Below are 20,603 nucleotides of genomic sequence, written 5' to 3' on the forward strand. Positions count from 1 at the left end.
GGGAATACTTTATTAGATTCCTATAAATACATCCCGACAAGCAATGTTGTTGGTGGCGTATTGCAAAGTCTGAAACTGATGTAAGTACATATACTTCTAACATAACTTGTATTTAAGATGAACTTGTTGGTATGTATAACTTAGGTGTCCTAGCTATTTCGTGGGCAAAAGCCGATCTGACGTTATATTATAAAATCACTCACTACTACTACTTACTTTATCATAGTGCAAGATCAAACATACTGGACAAAAATAGTTAGGGACATATATAAATATTGAAATTATCAACAATGAGTATTTATTCATTGACATACTGATATAATATCAGTCATAAAACACCAATATCAATAACTTGCTTAGTATATGTACAAAGTGGAAGACATTTCTCATACTGTCTTCAAAAGCAAGCATGCTGAAATCGGAAGACTATTAAGAATTTGTCGTGGATATTTATGTGGTGTATGTGAACGCACCCTGTGAGGGGGCCGTAGTGGACGATGTAGCACGGGGAAGGTGGTGTCTGTGTGGTGTATGTGAACGCACCCTGTGAGGGGGCCGTAGTGGACGATGTAGCATGGGGAAGGTGGTGTCTGTGTGGTGTATGTGAACGCACCCTGTGAGGGGGCCGTAGTGGACGATGTAGCACGGGGAAGGTGGTGTCTATGTGGTGTATGTGAACGCACCCTGTGAGGGGGCCGTAGTGGACGATGTAGCACGGGGAAGGTGGTGTCTATGTGGTGTATGTGAACGCACCCTGTGAGGGGGCCGTAGTGGACGATGTAGCACGGGGAAGGTGGTGTCTGTGTGGTGTATGTGAACGCACCCTGTGAGGGGGCCGTAGTGGGCGATGTAGCACGGGGAAGGTGGTGTCTATGTCGTGTATGTGAACGCACCCTGTGAGGGGGCCGTAGTGGACGATGTAGCACGGGGAAGGTGGTGTCCGTGTGGTGTATGTGAACGCACCCTATGAGGGGGCCGTAGTGAACGATGTAGCACGGGGAAGGTGGTGTCTATGTCGTGTATGTGAACGCACCCTGTGAGGGGGCCGTAGTGGACGATGTAGCACGGGGAAGGTGGTGTCTATGTGGTGTATGTGAACGCACCCTGTGAGGGGACCGTAGTGGGCGATGTAGCATGGGGAAAGTGGTGTCTGTGTGGTGTATGTGAACGCACCCTGTGAGGGGGCCGTAGTGGACGATGTAGCACGGGGAAGGTGGTGTCTATGTGGTGTATGTGAACGCACCCTGTGAGGGGACCGTAGTGGACGATGTAGCACGGGGAAGGTGGTGTCTATGTGGTGTATGTGAACGCACCCTGTGAGGGGGCCGTAGTGGACGATGTAGCACGGGGAAGGTGGTGTCTATGTGGTGTATGTGAACGCACCCTGTGAGGGGGCCGTATTGGGCGATGTAGCACGGGGAAGGTGGTGTCTGTGTGGTGTATGTGAACGCACCCTGTGAGGGGACCGTAGTGGACGATGTAGCACGGGGAAGGTGGTGTCTGTGTGGTGTATGTGAACGCACCCTGTGAGGGGACCGTAGTGGACGATGTAGCACGGGGAAGGTGGTGTCTATGTGGTGTATGTGAACGCACCCTGTGAGGGGGCCGTAGTGGGCGATGTAGCACGGGGAAGGTGGTGTCTATGTGGTGTATGTGAACGCACCCTGTGAGGGGACCGTAGTGGACGATGTAGCACGGGGAAGGTGGTGTCTGTGTGGTGTATGTGAACGCACCCTGTGAGGGGGCCGTAGTGGACGATGTAGCACGGGGAAGGTGGTGTCTGTGTGGTGTATGTGAACGCACCCTGTGAGGGGGCCGTAGTGGGCGATGTAGCACGGGGAAGGTGGTGTCTGTGTGGTGTATGTGAACGCACCCTGTGAGGGGGCCGTAGTGGACGATGTAGCACGGGGAAGGTGGTGTCTATGTGGTGTATGTGAACGCACCCTGTGAGGGGGCCGTAGTGGGCGATGTAGCACGGGGAAGGTGGTGTCTGTGTGGTGTATGTGAACGCACCCTGTGAGGGGACCGTAGTGGACGATGTAGCACGGGGAAGGTGGTGTCTGTGTGGTGTATGTGAACGCACCCTGTGAGGGGGCCGTAGTGGGCGATGTAGCATGGGGAAGGTGGTGTCTGTGTGGTGTATGTGAACGCACCCTGTGAGGGGGCCGTAGTGGACGATGTAGCACGGGGAAGGTGGTGTCTATGTGGTGTATGTGAACGCACCCTGTGAGGGGACCGTAGTGGACGATGTAGCACGGGGAAGGTGGTGTCTGTGTGGTGTATGTGAACGCACCCTGTGAGGGGGCCGTAGTGGACGATGTAGCACGGGGAAGGTGGTGTCTGTGTGGTGTATGTGAACGCACCCTGTGAGGGGGCCGTAGTGGACGATGTAGCACGGGGAAGGTGGTGTCTGTGTGGTGTATGTGAACGCACCCTGTGAGGGGGCCGTAGTGGACGATGTAGCACGGGGAAGGTGGTGTCTATGTGGTGTATGTGAACGCACCCTGTGAGGGGGCCGTAGTGGGCGATGTAGCACGGGGAAGGTGGTGTCTGTGTGGTGTATGTGAACGCACCCTGTGAGGGGACCGTAGTGGACGATGTAGCACGGGGAAGGTGGTGTCTGTGTGGTGTATGTGAACGCACCCTGTGTGGGGGCCGTAGTGGGCGATGTAGCATGGGGAAGGTGGTGTCTGTGTGGTGTATGTGAACGCACCCTGTGAGGGGGCCGTAGTGGACGATGTAGCACGGGGAAGGTGGTGTCTGTGTGGTGTATGTGAACGCACCCTGTGAGGGGACCGTAGTGGACGATGTAGCACGGGGAAGGTGGTGTCTATGTGGTGTATGTGAACGCACCCTGTGAGGGGGCCGTAGTGGGCGATGTAGCACGGGGAAGGTGGTGTCTGTGTGGTGTATGTGAACGCACCCTGTGAGGGGGCCGTAGTGGACGATGTAGCACGGGGAAGGTGGTGTCTATGTGGTGTATTTGAATGTCCCATGTGAGGGGCCGTAGTGGACGATGTAGCACGGAAGTATGCAGGAGGTGTCAAAGATTATCAGCTCCTTCCCGTCTGGTGAAGTGTGAGAATCATATCCTGGCTTAAGAGATGCGCCAGTCATGAGCCCCGTGCAGTGGAAAACCTGAGGATGGGAAGTAAAGTCGTAAATGTTCCCACACAGAAAAGGGAATATCCTAATGTGACAAAATTTAATGTACCCATGTCTTCTAACCAAACATCAGTTTGAAATTTAGCCTGTTTTATTTATCATGCCTCGCAACTTAAGACATGCTATAGTAAAGTGAACTACCCACCTCATACCTCTTGTATATCTCTGGAATACATGTACATATACTTATATGTAAAGGACCAAACAATGTTGTACCATGGGCCGTTAGCCAACATCTGCACTAAATTAAAGAACTATAAAAACTATAAACTGAAACTTTCATAGGCCACTACTTTGGGGCAAAAAACCAGACACGATACTGTGCCATTATCAGCAATAACCCCAAAATATTTCGGCGGCACATTTCAGCCTCAAATCTACCCTGAAATATAGCTAAAACCTCTTTGATGACAAACAAAACACGGTCCTCGCAGAATAGAAAACAAGCATAGTATATGGGAACAGTATCAAAGTCTAAACCGACTGCTTCACGGAACATGGACAAACACAACATTACTTGTGTCAAGGTGAGCAATCCAATGCTGCCCCAAACACAGAGAAAAGTTTTGATCAATGTGATCTCAACATTGCTTGTTAAAACTCCAGGACATTGATACGTAGGACGACAAAGTCAGAACTCACCTCTCCAAGAATGACTTGAGACAGAAGGATTTTCTGAGCTCCAGCTATGTAGCCCATGGAATACTCGGGATATTCGCTGAAGTAAACTCCGCTCCCGTAATAGCCGGCATCAGTCTTCGCAACAAACCCAGGGTCACCTACACGGGTACAGCGAGATAGAGGGGGTACATTCAGTCTCAGCTGGCATTACATGACGTGCAATACAGACAAGGGATGTGAAGAATCGGTGGTGCAATACTGACCTGGTTTCTTAAAGCCACCTTCACAAATCTTTTCGATGTATGCCACATTTGTCCCGTGGAAAGCTAACACTGGCTCGGCCTTGTCTGGGCCTCGTTTTGCTTTCATGGCCGTCTGAGCCGCCCTGTAACATGGATTTGTATCAGATTTAATGAAGTGAAAGCGGAAGAGATTCACAATACATGACTAAACCTGACAGACTGTGTCGGAAATGTGAGTGATAGGTGAGACCAAAATGGCATTACTGATTGGTAGATATGAGTTCATATATTTCCCAGAGCTTTTGACCACTTTACAATAGGTGCAATGTCAGTCTCCGACACCGACAGTTTTCATTCACCTGAATTTCTTGATGAGAGCCGGGTTGACCACATAGTCGACCTTCGTGACGCAGTACCTGGAACATATTGACAGACATTACAGAAGCGATCTCCTCTGCTGCCATCTTGATAACTATTTGATGACTCACGTAACCTTCTTCTCTGGCTTTCCACACATGTATATGCACATATTTATACGTCATTTCAAAAACAGCAACTGAGTAATGTGTTCTCACTTTGACCCCGAGGTGCCCAGTAGTCTGTAGAACTGAGACTCCGCTGTCCGGAAGTGAAGATCCTCGGCATTTCCTTTGAAGGCGCGCTCTGGTTTCAGTGGGAAGTATACTGTCTTAGTTCCCGCCAGGGCCTCCTTCTCCCCTCTCACCATCTTCGACAGTCCTCCACGTATTGCCTACAACCATACATGCTACTGGTACAGTACTGTCACAGACCCCCACGTATTGCCTACAACCATACATGCTACAGGTACAGTACTGTCACAGACCCCCACGTTTTGCCTACAACCATACATGCTACAGGTACAGTACTGCCACAGACCCCCATGTATGGCCTACAACCATACATGCTACAGATACAGTACTGACACAGACCCCCACGTATTGCCTACAACCATACATGCTACAGATACAGTACTGTCACAGACCCCCACGTATTGCCTACAACCATACATGCTACAGGTACAGTACTGTCCTTACCAACCAAGTATCACATTCTTTACTACCGAAGGATGCCATTTGATATTATCAAAATCTGATTTTCAGACAAATCAAAAACACAATATCGGTTATTACACTCAACAGCTACCGTGGTCATTACGCTCAACAACTGCCGTGGTCATTACGCTCAACATCTGCCACGCACAATACACCCCACAACTGCCGCGGCCATTACACTCCACAGCAGCACCTTTCCGCAGTTCATACTTCACGGCTTACCTTCTCAATTCTTTCAATCTTAATCGGTTTTCCACCTGTCTTGGGCATTTCTGTCATCTTCTGAAAATCAACAGAATAGGCTCTTCCCTTGGCGTCTTTTATTTCCAGATTCTTCTCCTTGGCTTTATATGCCTTCTCTAAACAGCAGTTGAGGCCGACGGTGAAAGGTCTCGGTTTGCCGTCCACCACATACATCCACTCCACTAGATTCGCCACCAACTTCGCCTCCTCCTTCATGTGGGCGCTTGTAGCTTCATTCTGAAATACTTCCAAGATCTTCTCATGGACCTGCCCCACGTTCCTGACCCTGCCTGTGATTTCTAATGTAGATCCCTTGCGGACTATGACGACATCGTGCTTCCCGGCGACGCCCTCCAGACGGGACATCTGCAACAACAGAGCTACGACCATCAACCACATCAGTCTACTTCGGATAAAACCCCTCTGTAAAGGCCCCTTTTTGCTGTGAATGCCCGGTGAGAGATATAACCCACGATGCACAACTCTTATAGTGTGGATGAGACAGGATGCTGATACAGTCATTCCTTATTATTGGGAATCGCATACCAAGCTGGAGAACTTCGACTTGTGAGACATGTAAACCTTCTTAGTCTTATTTCTCTCAAATCCTATCCAGATGTTAAGTGAGTACAAAACTTCAGAAACTGAACAAGGGAATCAACATCTTGTTTGATCTGAACTGTGCTTTAAAAAAGGGATGTTTTATGCAATCCTTTCTTTCGAATTAAACAGGCGTACTTCTTAACCTTCTTTAAAATGATATTTGCTGCAGTCATGAAGCAGTTTACCTCTTCAGTATCCATTTTCTCAATTTTGTTTGCCCATTTATCACCGATAGTTTTGTGTTGAAACTCGTCTGCACACAGTTCCTTAAGTCGATCTTTAGCTGCGGTGATGTTCGTCCAGGAGTCGGAGTAGATACGTAACACTACCTTGTCGTCTGCTCTCATTCCGTGAGAGGAACCGTGATGGCGCTTGCGTGATCTGTCGTCTGCGGAAACGGGTAATATTATCTGTTTTTGTATTTTGACAGATATACTTTAAACTTCACCTTCACCTATCAAGTGCAGTCATTTATCCAATTCATCGAGGCTCTGTAACCTATCGCATTTCCGAATGGACAACCCTTGTCAGCTGATTCACAAGTGGCTATTGTTTAATTCTGTGAATTCCTTACGGAGCAGCAGTAGGAAGAGTGAAACAAATGCACGTGCGGTACGAAACCTAGACCAACTCTATTTGTTCTTAGTGTTTCATTTTATGTGCATAGACCCTTGTAATACAAATAAAGTGGTTTGAAACTATGAACGTTTGTGAAACAACTTTTATCCTATTTTTTTTAAAGTTGAAACAAAATTACGAAATTTAAATGTTCAATTGGCAAGGTAAAGTATGATGATTCGCAATGTTCATTTCACTTTATTCGATTTACTTTTATGTTTAACGTGAAATTCATCGGTAGGTTTTCACTGTAAACAGACCATACATGGCTGAAGCTATCTACGGTGGAAGATGAATATACCGAGAGTTGATGTTCTACCTCTCTCCTGGTGCTCGTGTCCTCCCGCGTTTCTCCCCGACTGTTTCCCGGCAAACACAGCTCTGTACGTGTTGACCATATTTGACTGGAAGATGACCACCCGGATGTTCTGGAGCGCCGGCTGACTGTGCGTGTCCGCAAACCTCTTGACGGCATAGAGCAGCGACGCCGCCATCTTGGGCGGGGCTATCTTCTGGCCTCCTATTATAGAACCAAAACATATACCCTGCTGTGTCACACCTCAGACGAATGTGCCTGAGACCATTTAGCCGTTCCAATTTGCACCGTGACAGTTCGAAGGTTCTGCGTGTCTTATATTGGTTTAATAGAGGTGGCTTAGAGCTCACATTTTAAGTTGTTCACTGGCCACGCGGGGGACATGGGTTGAGGTACCCTCGATGTTTGTTTATTTCCCTGAGCCCCGAATGCCTCAACCAATGGTCCCCGATGGACCAGTGAACAACGTACATATCTGACCGAACACCTCAAAATTATTTCTGAACTGATTGAAGCATGAGTATCGGACCGTACACTTCAGCCACCCTGCGTGAATCAAATGATTCGAATCATGCATCTTGCTCTTCTTTCCCCTAGGCATTGTCTTGGTAAAGTGGCCGCGATGCAATTCCCCTTCTTACTATTCACATGGACTACATGTGAACATTTTGTCAAAATTTATTTATTGGAAAGAGCGTCAAGTTGCCATCACTAGATTTTGCGGACGACGTAAAAAAAAACATATTTCGAGTTATCTCCCTTCCACCCATTCCCACTCGAAAAACATCGGTAATTTCCGTGCCTCATGCGTCTTTTAAGATTATTCGAGTATCTACAACGAAATCCCAAATGAGTATCTGATGGCAGCGGGGTATACTGCAATGTATCTCGCGTGTGAGCGGGATGCGCTGAAAATAACTGAAGATAGCTGAGCCAATCAGAAAACTACATTTATGTGTGGATAAAATAAACTATATTATCGCATGTAAAGAACTAACATCTTTAAGAGTGTGTTTTCACTTTGTGATACAATTGTTTTGATGCCACCTTAAATAATAATTCAATTAATGTCACAGTGGGTTTACCTGTACCAAGAGCGGGCATGGACAGTGACGTCATTCCCTCTTCCTCAGCCTTCTTCAGACATTCCAGAAGGGTGGAACCCCACCCCCATGCCGACGACTGGACCTTCAGGTGAAGGACATTCTTGCAGTGCAGCTTGTACCCCTGGGTGAGAACAAGGCCTGTCGAGGACAGCTCGTCTCCTGTATATATCAAACCCAGGTTACATTTTCGTGGGTTGAAACAAATTCATTTTAGCTGTTTCAGGTGCACTTGCCAGTGGGTTAGAAAGTGAGCACTTCCCAGAGAAAAGAGGAAACCAACTGGTTCCCTTTGAACTCCTGTACAAGATTTTGTAGTTGCTGTATAAACAAGAAGACGACATAGGTAAAAGTTATATGTAATTTTCTCAATTCCATCACTGAAAGTATACTGAGCAGAAAGCATACCAATCGCTCGACAATGAAATATGAATATTTCCTGTTGGCACTTTTAGACATGCTGCAATCAATTCATTTTGTAAAGTTGTATAAAGAAGCAGGATAGTTGGGGGGTTATTTTCAAACATTCTCTCAGAACTATTTTTCATAAGTTTAGAAGTGGTTTTATGTCTTTTAAGCCAGTAAGTTTTCACTGTCTCATTATTCAACGTCGAGAGGTTCTTATACACGACAGATAAAAATGCTTGAGAACAAGTGAACTTCAGGACCTATGACGTTAACTGTCATAGTTAAGTGGGTTTTTTCTTATTTTCTTCTTACTTTTGGAAGTACACTCTTCTTGAAGTTGGGAACCTGCTGCAGACAAAAGAGCCTTGGAAACAGCGCCTGTGGAAGTGTAACCCATCAAAGGTATTAATGCCAAATTGATTGAGAAAACCCGATGATACGAAATGTGACAAAACCATTGCTTGTAAATTCACGCTGGCAACATTTGAACTGTGAAATTTATCACTGTAAAACCTGTGCAAAATAGCATAGCCAATGTGGAAACATTCTGTAATGTTGAAACCGTGGAAACCATGTAACCAGTAACATTTATATAATCTGTTAGAAACCCGTGGCCTAACGCCACAACACCTCGTGGACATTACAGACCAGGCGGAGGTGGACTTCCACACATTATTGGCACCCACCAGTGCCTGGGATGACCACCACAGTACTGCTGTGTAAACAAGTAAATGTTTATCACTGACCATGCTTGAGGTCAAATGATTCTCCACTTGAACTGACGATGCAGTCTGTCTTCTCCTTGGTCAGATCTCCTTGGACGATCTTCATCTTCACAGAGCCAAATGTGAAGGTATCTGTTATCAGAAAGCTAGAGGCTATATACAGTTTTGCACTTGTGTGAGTCATCATCAAGCGGGGCTAAGATCAAATTCTTAATGGGGAGATAATATAATGTCGAAAGTACATCCCTCAGCCGAGTAAAGCGTGTAGGTCGATCTTACGCTGCACTCAGCAATATTCCAGGCATATGGAGGGGGGCTGTCAGTAATCGAGTCGGGACCAGACAATCCAGTGATCAACATCATGAACATCGATATACGCAAAAGAGATACGATGGCATGTCATGTCAACCAATTCAAACAGCCTGCGCCTGGTCCCGTTGGTTACCTCTTATGACAAGTGTGGGCTACTGAAGACCAGTTGTAAGCCGGGTCTTCACGGGTCAGTCGAGTAAAGATCCGTTTTGACACCTGGTCGAAGTAGGGTAATATCTTTGCTTCGCCTGCAGATGTGCTGCCACGGCTTACACACCACACCGGAAATAATGATTCACTGTAACTCGGAATAATACTAGTCACACTTGTCAACCAAACTTGACATGACAGGACTTGTATTTCACATTATTCACCTTGGCTGTGTATATGCGAAGCGTCTTGATTATCTTCCTTGGAGTCGCCACGGCGTGTCCCGGCATCCTTCCTGTTGTCCTTTGGAATACAATTGTGGTCTCTTTTTTTGCTTTCTGCCTCGAATGCCTAAAATGTAACAAGGAAAATGAATCTTTGTTTATAAGTGATATTTAAAGTGATATCTTGTTAAGTTCCACGGCAATAGAGAGGCATATTGCACTCATACCAATCACTTTTCTGCAAGGATGTCACGTAGAAAAAAGCACTATCGGTGAAAATCGGGGCCCGAGCTATCAGTCAAAGAAACAGTTTGACAAGCATACATAAATACTTTTGTATAATTAATCGTGATCCATAGCTAGGAAACAGGGACTGCCTATGTTTCTCAGGACTCTAAATGGCGGATTGATGAAGTGTCGTGCCCCTTACCGCCCTTAAGAGCCTCACTGACCTTCTTGACTGGGATGTCTTTTGGGTATACAACGAAGGAGATGTGTTGGACTGATGTACTGGAATGATCCTCCAGGAAGGTAGACGCAGCCTTGAACATCAGACTGGCCGAGATGTCTGCAGGGAATCCAAGCTTTCCCGTTCCAAGTGCCGGGAAAGCCACAGAGACGTATCCGTTGGTTTCGGCAGTCTGCAAACACTGCTGTACCAGATTCTGCAGGACCTGTGAATAGGGGTTAACAAGAAAATATTAGCTGGAAAAGATTCTACTGAAATGGATCAATTACAATAGGAAGGGTTCTCGGAACACAATTCAGTAGAAACATCTCATGTACTGTTTCGAAGCTAGTGTAAATACACCCTATTTACCAATTCTGATCCGCCTTTGCCGTTGTTCCACGCCTGGAGGATCCCATGGTATATCTCCTTACATCGGAGATTCCCGCCTGTTGTCACAGCAACTTGTCCAGTTGTCAGGCCCGAGGGATACTTCTTCCTACAGACAGTCTGTATGGCTTTACCTCCAGCCTCCAGCAGGCATCGGGATACGGCACCCACCGACATGTTCAGATCCTTCCCAGTTGGGTTAACTATGACGTCAGCCTTAAACCATACATGTGTACATACTATCATCAGACGATAGCGTCAATTGGATCCTATATCACTTAAAGGAATCAACGCCTACAGTGTGGGATAAAACAATAAATACGCAAGAAGACTAAGTCACTGACCTTTTGCCTGGACAATTCCCCAACAATTACTTGTATTCTTTCAGATGAGTCCTCTGTATCTGAAGAGAAAAATATATCAATGTGTTGAAAGCCAGCAGCACTTCTGGTACAGAAGCCATGCTGTCTGTGTGTCAGTGCTTTGTGGCCCACCTGACAGATACAAAATGTAATTACCAATAACTCCACACATTAAACAAACATTCGTTGGCATCTTTTGATTATTTAGATTTCAATAGTTTGCAAGAATTTCCAAGAACTAATTTCACTACCAAGCAATTTTGTCCATCTGCTCCAGGTAAGCCTACTCGCAAATGTAAGGCACTGAAGGGTTAGGAAGGTACGTGTTTTCTTCATGACTGAGTATTAATGTTAGAGAATATCATTCCCATTTTAACTAGGTACGGTATACCTGATAGGTCACTGGCGTCCGAGTCGCTACAAAACATGCCCTGTGAGTCCTCTGCAACTCCCTCCGACCCTCCGTCAATCTCCTTTTGGCCTCCCTCCACGCTCTTCTCCTCCTCTTCCTTCCCCCATTCTCCCTCTTCTTCCTTCATGCTCTCCTGGCGTTTTGGTCTTGCTCCAGAAAATATGCTGTCGGATGTTTTGATAAATTGTCGGACAACACTGGACTTAACGTCACAGAGGATGATTTCTCGAAGGTCAGTGCATTCTTTGTCCCAGTTCTCATGAAGAGTCTCTAGAATAACCTTCACTGCTTCTGCAAGGGGGTACCCGAGTCCAGTGCTCATTGCAGGCAGTGCCAGGCTCCCTACACATTTTCTCTTACATTGCTTCAAAATGTTCATCATCGTCTCCTGTAAGATGATGAAGAACAATGGTTACACAGGTTTTCAGAAGAGAAGGTCCTTTAATTGCCAGTGACACGTGGCAGTGTTGAAAGAAGCTTGGTCGCATTAGTTAGCAAAATGTGTTTCTTCTTTATCATGACACGTTAGGGCTATGTGAATCATTTAGAGTCAATTACAATTAAGGAATCATACCGCTTTTCTGAAACTCACCAATATTCGGTATGGTGCTGATAAATCCATACATATATGATGCATTCGAATCCACATTCATTCGTTTCAAGTATATCTAAGGGACACAGCTCTCCGATGAGGCGCATGGAGCATAATGAAAGTCATGCTTCATGACAAACACAAGAACTAACAAATTGTCAAATTGTTGCAAATAATCCTCCTCATACCTGCAAGACATCGTTCTCTCCATGTTTCCCTTCTTGCCACTTCGGGGACACTGAGTGAAGTATATACTTGCATGGCAGACGACCAGCACCAGTACTGATGACCTCTCCAACCGATGGACGGCCTTTCGTATTGATCCGCGCTGCACACTCATCCTGTATTCTCTTGCCCCCTGAGAATCACCATCACAACAAAGTCTGAATATTTATAAACTATCTTGCCTGGACAACGACCTTAGTTCAGATCTATCCTGAAGTAATTCATGTTTTTTTAAAGAATATTTTCTATTGAGTGGCATATAGACTGGCTTGTGTATATACAAGATATATTTATCCTACCCCTTGTCAATGACATGTTTAACCCAAAACAGACACGATATTGATGTATACTCACCCTTTGCAACAAGAACTTTAGAAAGGCCAGCAACAAATGTGAGGTCTGTGTTTGCTGTGTAAGCTACAGCATCAACCTTCAAGGTACATATGTCTCCTTGTAACACTGACACAAGGTGATGACGAGGCAGAGTCCAGGACTTAATGACAGAAGGTGTCGTTTGCAAAAGGTCTTTAGGGCGAACAATTGTTTGCGTCTGGTGTTCAATGCCAGTGAGTATTTCTTTCCCTCTACCTTTGATGAAGTAGTGTTTGATCCCCGGTAGCATTAAACTGTGGTCTTTTGAATTTATGGATGAAAACATCTTCTCCAATTCTTTCCTGGCCTTACGTATTCCATCATTTAATCCTGTAATTGTAAATCCACACGCTAAAGAACTATCTCCAAAACTGATGTGTACTTTAAAGTCCTGAAGACTTAGCTCCAGTTGTCGAATCTGTTTAAGGCGATGGACTTGCAGGAACCTGGCACATGGCTCTTCAGCCTTTAGAAAATACTCCCTCACTGAGTTGATGTCAAAATATTTGTCGATTTCTGAGACAATATCCTGGAAGACGCTGTGATCACCTGCCACCATAACTGCATCAGTTAACACACCTATCTGAATATATCCTCGGTTAGATTCCACAAGTCGCTTTTGCTTTTCCCGCCAGTCTGCCGATTGTAAGCTGTTAGCCGATGATGTATCCAGAGGAATTATCTCTTCACAAATTGTCTTCTTAATGATGGCTTTAGCTTTGCATATGTCATCAGCGTTTGGACAATAGAGTCTAACCCTCTTAGGGTCTTCCTTCTGCCATGAGCAAATTACACCAGCCTCCTCCAGCTGCTGAGGCAAGGACGAAGTATTCAAGATCTCTACAGCTTCCTTTGTCTTGAAAGTGAGGCTGTCGTTTTGTAATGAATTGAGATCTTCGTGAATCATTATTTTGACGCTCTGAACTTCAGCTTTCGTTCCCTCTATGGTCACTAAATCCTCTCGGACTTTCAAGTGAACTTCGACACTGGGATGCTTCTTGCTACAGCGCAACAAAAAACTGGACTTTTGAAGATAACGTATCTGGTAATTCTTGACAGGTAGTGCATCACTTTCTTTAGGTCCAGCGGCAGCCAACATTTCATTCAGAGATTCCACTGCCTTCTTCACCCTTTCTCTACATCCAATTACATGGAACTGCCCGAAAGCTCCATATATTCTGACATTCATCGTCTCCGATAACATCTGGAAGTCATGTTTCATTTCCTGACTGCCCATTGTGTTTTCATCTGGGATCTTCACTGTTTCAACTGTCAAGTCCATCTCCTCCAGGGAATCCTGAAGTGCTGCATCTACTCTTTTCATCCACACCTTCTTGTCGATCTCATCTGCCTCTGTTCCGTTATGGATCGCCTCCAGCATTACACCATCAGCCTCCTGGGCGAACCGGAGTTCACACTGGTGCCTTTTCAAATCATCTTGAAGCTTTGTCTTCTCTTTCTCAGACTTACTGATGTACCGCACGATACGTGCATCAACTGATCTAACTAAATATCGCCACTGAGAATGAACTTCACGTTCAGAGAATGGCACCGTTTCAGCCTGGAGTGCTCCTGAACATTCCCTCTTTTCCTTTTCGTACTCTTTTGGTGTGAATTCTGGAATATCTGTATGCAAGTTTACTTTCAGTACTTTGTCCTTCAGCTTAAGGGTCTGAGCACATACGTTTTCTGCCACTGGAATACAGATTTTATAATCACATTGTGTGTGTGGAAAACACATGATTTCACATTGGTGGAATTAAGGAAATGAAAGAAAATATAAAAAATTACTAAACTTAAATACAAAAGAATATGCGATATTGGCATTCCATGAGGGTTGAAATGAGAAAATATGCTGACACGTTATTCATCCTGTCTAGTGTATATAAATAAACTAACACTAACCCTCATATTCTCTAAACCACAAGTATGCTGTATCTTCTCCAGGGGTGAAACGCATTTCTTTCAAAGGTCCTCCTCTTCTCTTATTTTCGAAGAAAAGGCAGACATCGTCCTTGCTTGCATCCTCTGGTAGTCCTGTCACTTTCAAGCATCTAGACTTCATAACTTGCTTGACTTTTAGCCAGTGTCCTTCTACCATTTTCTTTGAACATGCTTCCCTTATTTTCGCAAAACCTGCCAAGTAGTGACATAACAATGCATAGCTTTATATATGTTTGCGAAGTCATTAACTTAGTGGAAGTAAGGGTCAATGTGTCCTCCATTGTCAGTAGAGTCTCGGCCGAACAGTTGGATCTATGTTTTGTTTTGAAAAGGCTGAAGTGTTTTTGTCATGAAGAACATCAACACCTATTAACTAGTTTAAATTAGTAACGATTCTTAAATCATAGCATTATAATTACATGTATGTACATACTAGGCCTGCTGTGAAAGGTGACGAGTGCAGACTTGCAGGAGTCTCCTTCTCCCCACTGGATGTCCACCACATCAACAGCAGCTTTGCCCTCGAGGAAGTTCTCCAGTGTATCCCGTGAAGTTCCTCTTGCAATATTGAGGATCAGCATTTTCTTGTCATCTGGGACATCGTCCTCCGCCTCTGCTGGGCCATCAGCATCAGAGGGGCTCTTCTTTTTCGTTTTGCCAGCTGTAGCTGTAGCACCATCAGGTACAAAACCTGGCGTATCTGTATGCATTGTAACAGTCAGGAGGTGTTCCTTTATCTTGTGGGTAGTTTGACAAACCCTTTCAGCCACTGGAAATTGTAAATCAATGTGCAATAATGTTAACAAATATGTCAGTGCCACATGTAAATGGTCACAACGTCTTTCGCAACCCAGTATAGGGTTGTTAGAAGCTTTAAATGGATCAGGTAGTCAGGGCTAGAAACTGGTTTGATGGCTGGTTTTTACCATGATGTGGGCTAGAACTCACCACCAAAATCTTGGAATCTGACCAAAGCCTCTCCAGATCCCTTTAAGATGTCTATGTCATCTATCTCTCCCCCTCCTCTCCTCTTGTTCATGAAGTAGTAGAGGACACCGTCCTCCGTTGTATCCTGTGACAATCCACTGACTTTCACACACTTTGATTTCTCTACTGCTTTTATTTGTAGTATGTGATTATCGATTGTCTTGTTGGAGCACCTTGTTGCAATAGTTTTAACATCTGCAATGCGTAAATGGATAACTAAACTGAGACTAAAAACAATAACGGCAATACAAACATTCCTACATGGCAGTTTCCTATTCCTGAATTTACACATTAGAGAAATAATTTGACACAAGGCAATGGTAATTTTGACTGAATTAAATATCAGTTTGGACATTCATATTACAATTAGTCACAATAAACTAGCAGATTGACAATCTTATTAATGTAGACACACCTGTCCTGTCCTTGAACGTGACAACTGCCGCTGTCCTTCCATTTCCCCATTCAACATGCTTCACTTCTTGTCCGGCCTTGGCCTCCATAAAGTTTTCAAGGGTGTCCTGGGAAGTGTTTGGCCCAACATTCAGCACCAGGATCCTGAATCCGTCCTGCTCATCACCATATTCTGGGGATGTCGCCCTCTGTTCACCATCCTTAATCTCTGGCACTGTGCATAGAGTGAATCCTGGGATATCTACGTGGATTTTTACATCGAGAATATGATCTCGCAACTTGTGAGGACCTTTTTCTATGACGTTTTCCGCAGCTGCAAAATGGCACATTCATCGGTCTAGAAAATGTAATACAATCGAAAATTAAAAGTGGGCATTAAAGATAGCAATATGCCATATGGCTATTTCTCCACTGTAAATGGTGGTGATTATGCTTACATCATGGTTCTCTGCACAATGGTCATACAATTATTACAGAAAATAGACGGTTGGTGTCTAGATTAACATCACAATTCTTAACACATTCCTGAGTACCTCAAGCCAACATTTAAAAGAGAATACATCAGAAGAGCCCCCTGGTTTAAGACGTGTCACATACTTCCATATTCTTTAAAGAAAACCAAGGCAGTGTTTGTTTCCATGCATAGGTCTATCTCATCGGTGGGACCTCCTCCATACTCTTTGTTCTCAAAGTAGAAACGGACGTTATCTTTTGTGGTGTTTCTGGACAACCCCCCTACTTTCAGACATCTGGATTTGGGAACTGACTTAACGTCGATGTTACTTCCATCAATCCGTGTGCTCTTAAAAGCAGCAGAGACGGTTGGGACGTCTGCAGAAAAGAATCGTAAATATTCTAAATGTTTGATTGGCATTCTGGATGTTTACGAGTAAAAATCGCAAAATGAAATGAAATAATGAAATGATATTACAGAGTTTGTTGTTGGTTTCCACTGTAGTCATCATACCTTTAAACGTAACAATGGCCGACGTCTTGTCCTCGGACCACTCAAATCTCTCCACATCAGCATCAGCCTTTGACGCAAGGAAGTTCTCAAGTGTGTCCTCAGTTGTACCAGGGCCAATATTCACAAGCATAAGTCTGTGCTCATCAACATGTGAGTCTGTGGCACCGTCTGAAGACGAACATCCTGTAATCTCTATATAAGGGATCTCATCCTTGGTTCATTATATAGCGGATCCAAATAGACACATACCATAGACAACGGAATAATCAGAAGGTGATGTGCTAACACTCGCAAGTATAAACATAAGAGCTTCACAGACTGGCATTTATGCTATCAGTGTCAGTTTTCCTTCTTCGGTAATAAGCTTCCTGCATCATTAAATAGTGCCATACATATAAATGTATTCATGATACATACATGTATACATGATTGGACAACTAATAAAATAAGACCTGTAGTTTTGAGAGCATCATGTACTAACCTTCACGTTTATGTTGATCGGCAGAGTCACCAGGATTTCCAGTTGAATATGTCATTGTTGGTTTTTCTACTGTATCACCTGGAAAGTTTGGATTTGGTCCTGTTACAGCATAGCCGCTGTGGAATTTATGAGGCTGGCCTCCATCTGATGAAACACCGTTGTGGGGTGCTGTGTCAAGTGTGTACCCATGACTCACTGAATACTGTTCAAACGTCTTGGTGTTGGTTTGCAAATGACCTGCTGAATGGTCATGTTGCCCCATTCCTGTTGGTGTTGGTGGGGTTAGACCGACGTTTCTTTTCAGATTTACTTGATGATATGGCTGAAGCTGGTGGTCATTGTAATATAGTCTTGGAACCGGATAACTGGCTTGATCAGCTTGGGTCTGGAACTGACGGTGCTGGTCGTTAGGATATGGTCTTGGATTTGGACCATAGGCTTGCGCAATTTGTGCCTGGAAGTGACGCTGATGGTCGTTGGGATATGGTGTCTGACCCGGACCATGTGTTTGATCACCTTGGTTCTGGAAGTGATGCTGATGGTCATTGGGATATGGTCTCGGACCCGGACCATGGGTTTGATCACCTTGTGCCTGAAACTGATAATGTTGGTCGTTGGGATACAGTCTTGAACGCGGACCATGGGTTTGATCACCTTGGCCCTGGAACTGATATTGCTGGTTGTTGGGATATGGTCTTGGACCCGGACCATGGGTTTGATCAGCTTCGGCCTGGAAGTGACCAGCAGAGTATGCTGAGGGGTGACTGGTCTGTTTGGAGGGCTGAAAATCAGAATGCCTGGTGTCAGACGGGAGGCTTTCATGCATGTAGGGTGTGTTTAGCCGCTGGGCTTGGTAGAGTTGATGATGGCTGATTTCACGAGATGGGGGAAATCTCCAAACATCGTGATTTTCCCTTCTCATTAACTGTGGATCGACGTATGCGTAGCTGGGCCCTGTTACAGGCTGACTTGTCTGTTGGGGGCCTTGGTGATGATATTGACGTTTTGGCAGTGTAGAATGTAACCCCTCTTGTGCTTTTAGAGTTGAATGTTGCTCCACAGGTTCCTGTTGCGCCACAAACTGTGAATCACCACATCCCGTGCCGGGACCTTGTACTGGATGACTACCCCGGTGGATGTCTTGGTGTTGATAGTACTGCTGTGAACGTCCTTGACTGTCCTGTCCAGGTGACTGATATCCTTGGGATATTTGATGCTGGTGCATCACAGACTGGGGACCACTGTACCCTGGACTGGGTCCCATGGAAGACTGAAACTCTACTTGATGCTGCTCGTAGCCATAGTCACCAAAACCTTCCGAGTACACGGGGATCTGACCATCTTGTCCTGGCAACCGGGCGTATTGCATGGGTTGTTCCCTCTGTTGTAAAGGTGGGCATGGTTGTTGTTGCTGTTGCTGCTGCTGTTGCTGCTGCTGCAGCTGGTGAGAGTGACCTTGTTCTCTCTGTTGCAGAGGAACATTGCCACGGGGAAACTGACTTTGAGGATTGTTCATTTTTCTGAACCTAAATTCTGTTGCTTCTCGCCATGAAGATAGCTTTACCTACAACCAGACGTAATGTTTTCATTACACCAGATTAACCAAACAGTATGTTATCGTAACGTCCACAAAGAGAATCTTTACCTAGAACTTAAAGTTATTGTCTGTTTACGCGGAAGATTACAGAGGTTTGTGGAGAGATTATATCAATATAAGATAACAACGCTGCAATGCAGGGAATTCTAAATCAAAGATGCAGCCGTGTCACGAGAACTGTAAGGGGCAAGATTTAGACTTACATTTCTATAAGCGAAAAGTTAAATCGAATAAAATGAAATTAAGACTGTGAATCTTCATAATTTTACCTTGCCAAATTGAACACATAAATATCACAATTTTATTCAACTTAGGTTAAAAGTTGTTTAACAAACGATCGTAGTTTCAAATCGCTTAATTTACTTGTACTACAAGAGGTATGCACATTAAATGAAACACCCAGAACAATTTGGGTTAGTCTGAGGAAGTGAAATACCACATAAGGCATATGTTGCATTTGACCATTTCCTAAATGGCATCGTGTAATCATACACTCATCACGTACCGCACGTGCATTTGTTTCACTGTTCCAACTACTGCGTGTATTCCTTTGTAATGCAAACCAGTATTAACGATTTGAAACAAACCGTTTCTTAAACAACTTTTAACCTAAGTTGAACAAAATTCTAAGACTTTTATGTTCAGTTGGCAAGGTATAGTGTGGATTCACAATGTTAATTTCACTTTATTTGGTTTTCTTTTTTGTTTAAAGTGAAATCCAAATGTACGTTTTCACTGCAAACAGACTATATGATGAATTGTCTCCCTTTTCAAAGGTGTCAGTTCCTATTTTCATTTTCAAACACTTCGTTCAAATCGCAATCCCATTTAAATGCATTCATGTTTACTTTTCAAGCTAATGATTCATAATCAGGCGCGAAGAGAGTTGTATGATCCCATGGAGTTGAGATTGATAATACGATATGTTGCTGTTGAGACTGATATCCAATGATACTGGGGAAAATACGTGCGCCGTGAATTTAGATTTTCATGTACGCTATACATAGATATCCTATAATTAATAGCAAGGCAAATCTAGTATACGTCCGATTACGTTTCAAGGCTTTATATTGAGATAGTATTGATCGAGGGCCTGTCCAACCTTTTTACCAACAATCATGTGTAAGCCCCCACCTTTTTCTAGAACAGTTGAGACGCCTCTGATAATGGTTCAGATGGCTAGCGTAAAATACAAACAGATAAGACACGTCTGAATGAGCATGCCAATCAGTATCATCCAGATGCGTCAAGGGTAAATCTTCTCACCTGAAATATCACATGATGTTGGTTGTTAATATTTCCCAAATGATGATTACAAACCTGGTGTCGGTCGGAGGACGATGTATACAGTGTGAAACTGAAATACGTAGAGTAGCTGCTGCCACAGACAAGATGCTGACAAATTATAGTTCCTATTTTCGGTTTCATTTTTCCTTTTCCGATAACGCTTATGTAGGTCGCTGCGTCATCGAATGATGTGTAGTGAACATAATGTGTGTGCATGTACGACGATAACACACCATATGGAGGGATTTGAACTGAATAAACATGTACCAGTATAAACATGTCTCTCCAGCTCATGTTTAACAGTAAACGTTGTTATTTTTAT

At 44.4% G+C, this 20,603-nt stretch overlaps 1 protein-coding gene across 1 annotated transcript; it reads right to left on the reverse strand.

Annotated features, from left to right (window-relative positions):
- Positions 1-20,395, reverse strand: LOC137287292 (protein mono-ADP-ribosyltransferase PARP14-like). Its single transcript, XM_067819529.1, has 26 exons — positions 20,261-20,395; positions 17,398-18,961; positions 16,917-17,084; positions 16,547-16,780; positions 15,951-16,262; positions 15,497-15,730; positions 14,982-15,317; positions 14,510-14,740; positions 12,587-14,299; positions 12,196-12,365; positions 11,395-11,803; positions 10,986-11,044; positions 10,624-10,857; positions 10,256-10,477; positions 9,804-9,930; positions 9,139-9,249; positions 8,705-8,770; positions 7,967-8,146; positions 6,885-7,085; positions 6,133-6,335; positions 5,324-5,710; positions 4,604-4,779; positions 4,388-4,444; positions 4,050-4,171; positions 3,808-3,944; positions 1-3,138 (listed from the first exon to the last, which is right to left on the reverse strand). The coding sequence occupies exons 2-26, from the start codon at positions 18,911-18,913 to the stop codon at positions 2,971-2,973; spliced, it is 7,773 nt and encodes a 2,590-aa protein (XP_067675630.1). The 5' UTR covers positions 18,914-18,961; positions 20,261-20,395; the 3' UTR covers positions 1-2,970.
- Between the last annotated feature and the right edge of the window lie 208 nt (positions 20,396-20,603).

Source organism: Haliotis asinina, chromosome 6 (assembly GCF_037392515.1).
Source record: "Haliotis asinina isolate JCU_RB_2024 chromosome 6, JCU_Hal_asi_v2, whole genome shotgun sequence".
NCBI classification, from domain to species: domain Eukaryota; kingdom Metazoa; phylum Mollusca; class Gastropoda; order Lepetellida; family Haliotidae; genus Haliotis; species Haliotis asinina.